The sequence below is a fragment of the Otolemur garnettii genome, unplaced genomic scaffold (assembly GCF_000181295.1).
Source record: "Otolemur garnettii isolate 467f Iridium unplaced genomic scaffold, OtoGar3 scaffold00095, whole genome shotgun sequence".
Classification (NCBI taxonomy): Eukaryota; Metazoa; Chordata; class Mammalia; order Primates; family Galagidae; genus Otolemur; species Otolemur garnettii.
Window position 1 is genome coordinate 4,047,422 of NW_003852490.1, and position 4,008 is coordinate 4,051,429.

General features: G+C 39.4%; 1 protein-coding gene across 2 annotated transcripts in view; it reads left to right on the forward strand.

Moving 5' to 3' along the window:
• EIF2AK2 (eukaryotic translation initiation factor 2 alpha kinase 2) overlaps window positions 1-4,008 on the forward strand; it is a 32,962-nt gene that overhangs the window by 3,615 nt on the left and 25,339 nt on the right. For both annotated transcript variants that reach the window (XM_023516679.1, XM_023516680.1), the window contains exons 2-3: window positions 2,020-2,169; window positions 3,508-3,628. In XM_023516679.1, coding sequence (XP_023372447.1) covers window positions 2,039-2,169; window positions 3,508-3,628 — 252 coding nt within the window. In that variant the 5' untranslated portion in view covers window positions 2,020-2,038. The remainder of the gene's footprint in view (window positions 1-2,019; window positions 2,170-3,507; window positions 3,629-4,008) is intronic.

Genomic DNA, 4,008 nt, shown 5'->3' on the forward strand with positions numbered 1-4,008 from the left:
AAAAAAAAAAAAAAAAAAGAAAAAAATGAAAATGCTGACCCAAAACAGCAAGTCAGTCATTTGCAGATCCAAGTGACCTCCCTTTCACAGTCAGAGAACAATTTGCTGTGGATTTTTTTTTGAAGGGCCAGGGTTGGGTTTGAACCCACCACCTCCAGCATATGGGACCAGCGCCCTACCCTTTTGAGCCATGGGCACCACTTTTTCTTTCTTTCTTTCCTTTTTTTTTGAGACAGAGTCTCACTTTGTTGCCCTTAGTAGCATGCTGTGGCATCGTAGCTCACAGGAACCTCAAACCCTTGGGCTCAAGCGATTCTCTTGCCTTAGCCTCCCAAGTAGCTAGGACTACAGGTGCACACCACAACACCCAGCTATTTTTTAGAGATGGAGTCTTGCTCTGGCTCAGGCTGGTCTGGAACCTGTGAGCTCAGGCAATCCACTCGTCTTAGCCTCAAGAGCTGGGATTACAGGTGTGAGCCATCCATTGTGCCCGGCTATGTTCTGATTATTACTATTACTGCCATCCTACTGGGCATGAAATAGAATGTAGTTGTGGTTTTCATCTTCATTTCTGCAAATGACTAGTGATGTACTAATGATGTTGAGCCTCTTTCCATGGGCTTGTTGGCCATTTGTATACCTTCTTTGGAGAAATGTCTGTTCAAGTAACTTGCCTATTTTTAAAAAATTAAATCATAGCTGTGTATATTAATGCAATCATGGGGTGCAATGTGCTGGGGTTTTTTTTTTTTTGTGCTGGTTTTATATACAATTTGAAATATTTTCATCAAACTGGTTAACATAGACCTTGCCTATTTTTTAATTGACTGTTTTTCTTTTTGTTGTTGAATTGTATTTCTTTATATATTCTGGATACTATCAGAATCCTTATCAGATATATGATTTACAGACAGTACACTCTGTCAATTGTCTTTTTATTTTCTTCATAGTATCCTTTGTTATTATAATTATTTTTATTTTTGTAGAGCTGGGTTGTCTCTGTTGCCCATGGCTGGAATGTGTGATTGTAGCTCACTGCAGACTCCAGCTTCTGGTCTCAAGTGATCTTCCTGAGTAAATGAGTCTGCAAGTGTACAGTACCATTCCCAACTAATTCTTTTTTTCCTTTGGTAGAAATGAGGTCTTACTATGTTGCCCAGGCTGGTTTCCAACTACTGGCTTCAAGCCACTTTCCTTCCTCAGCCTCCCTAAGTGCTGGGATTATGGTATGTGCCACTGCACCCAGCCCAGAGTATCCTTTGATATATAAAAGTTTTTAATTTTGAGGAAGCTCAATTTATCTATGTTCTCTTTTTGTTGCTTGTATGTCTTCTGTCATATCTAAGATTTCATCTCTAATTTCAAAGTCATGAAGATTTTTATGTTTTCTGCAAAAAGTTTTATAGTTGGGACTCTTCCATTTAGATTTTATATCCTTCACATTTTGTTTGTAATTTATTGACACTGTCTTGGTCCAGTGAGATCTGTGAAGTAGGGTCTTAATTTACTTGTGGTTTACATTATCCTAAAATTGATTTTTGCAAATTTCAGGGGGGCTTTTTTGGTATTTCTCAGGAGAATCTATTTCTATATTGTTAAATCCTTCATTTATTCATAAGTTTCACTTATGTATACTCCAAACCTTTTTCTTCTTAACATAAACAATTCTAATTGTACTCTTGTAACCTTTTTCCCTTCTCAAGCAGGTGGTCAAAATTGTACTTGACACTCAGTGAAAGCAGAAAGCAGAGTTAAGGTGAAGGGCCCCATTCTTTCACTGGCCAGTAAAGTTTTGAAAGTAGAAAATTTGGGGAGACATCAGCTTTATTATGCAGTCCATGAGAGAAGAAGGTTGGTTTTGAAAAACAGTCTCTGAATTTCTTTGGGGCTGAAACGAGTCATATAAAGGAGAGTCTCCTCCCACCCCCCTTTGTCTCCTAAACTAGATTGGAAAAATATAAAATTAAAAATGTTCTGTAAGTATCATTCATTCAAATACATGTATCTCTTCTACTGTAGGTTACTACTGGAAGAAGAAATGGCCAGTGATACTCCATCAAACAGTATACCAGGTTACTTCATGGAAGAACTTAATAAATACCGTCAGAGAGAGAATGTGGTACTTGAGTATCGTGAAGTGACTAAGTCAGGACCTGCCCATAACCTAAGGTAAAGTGCTCTAAAAAGGGTATGGGGTTTCTTTTTGGATTGTTGTGAACCTTCACTTAGACTAATGATGTCCAGTTCTATCCGAGTTGTTGCAAAAGGTATTAGTTTACCACTTTTTATGGCTGAGTAGTAGGCCATGGTATACACATACCACATTTTATTAATCCACACTTGTATTTATGGGCTTTTGGTTTGGTTCCACATTTTTGTGACTGTGAACTGTGCTGCAGTAAACATTTGAGTGCATGCGTCTTTTTGATAAAACAACATTTTTTTCCCTTTGGGTAAATACCCAACAGTGGAATTGCTGGATCAAAAGATAGGTCTACTTTTATTTTTATTTATTTATTTTTTGTGGTTGTTTTTGAGAGAGAGTCCCACCCTATGCCCTGAGCAGAGTACAATGATGTCATAGCTCACTGCAACCTCAGACTTGGTCTCTGGGCATCCCGTGGCCTCAGCCTGTGGAAGCCTCTGGGATTACAGGTGCTTGCCCCCATGCCTGGCTGGGTTTTTCCATTTTTTAGGAGTTGGGGTCTCACTCTCACTCAGGCAATCTCGAACTTCTGAGCTCAAGCAATTTTCCCTCCTCAGCCTCCCACAGTGCTGGGATTAAGGCGTGAGCCACCACGCCTGGTAGTAGGTCTACTTTTAATTCTTTAAGGAATCTTCGTACTCCCCATAGAGGTTGTATGGTACTAGTTTGCAATCCTACTGACAGTGTACAAGTTCCTTCCTACCTGCACCCACGCCACATATACTCACTATTAAGCTGGAAATAATTTATCAACACGCACATGTACATTTGGTAGTAAAACTCAATGGAAAATAAGTAGGTGGAGGGGGCGCCAGGGGAGGGGCAAATTCCCACCTAACAGGTACAATGCACGCTACCCAGGTGAGGGGCACACTTACACCTTTGACTCAGCTGTGTCAAGGCAATTCATATAAACACAACATTTGTACTCATGTAATATTCTGAAATTTTTAAAAAGGGGAATATGGACCAGCTAGGGGACAATTTTGAAGTTAATAGTTTAGCCCAAGGGCACAATTTTGAGGTCAATACTTTAGCCCTATAGCAAAGTTGTCAGAAATTTCTGTGAGAGTCCTTTTGGCATAAAGTGGTAACCCCAGATGACTCCGGAGGAAAAAAGGGGTAGAAGCCTCTCTATGCTTTGAGAAGATGTTTTGGGCGAGTGCTTAAATTATATTTGAACATAGTGAACAGTTTCCAGTCCTCAAAGGTAAGCATGGGAGGAAGTGGTGATTAGAGCACTTGTCCTTAGATGGTGCATGAGTTATATAAAATTTTGTGAATATTCTCTTTGTAATCAGGTTTACATTTCAAGTTATAATAGATGAGAGAGAATTTCCAGAAGCTGAAGGTAAAACAAAGAAGGAAGCGAAAAACGCTGCTGCCAAATTAGCTGTCGAGATACTTAATAAAGAAAACAAGGTGAGTGGTTGCCTTTACTTTCAGTTAAAAAAGAAAATCACAAATCTATTTCATGTTTCTTTTTTTAAATTTATTTTATTTTATATTTCTTTACATTCAAGAGTGTAGTTCAATCTTTTTTCCCTGTCTTCATTTCTGTAGAGCCCTGAATGAGAGGAACACCTAGGAAATAATGGGCAAAGCTTCATAATACTTAGAGTGTCAGCAGATAAATACTCTAAAGTTGAATAAATATGAAAAAGTGAGACTCGGGCACCTGTGGCTCAAGTGGCTAAGGTGCCAGCCATGTACACCCAAGGTGGCGGGTTTGAATCCCAGGCTGGATTCAAACAACAATGACGGCTGCAAGCAAAAAATAGCCAGGCGTTGTGGCGGGCGCC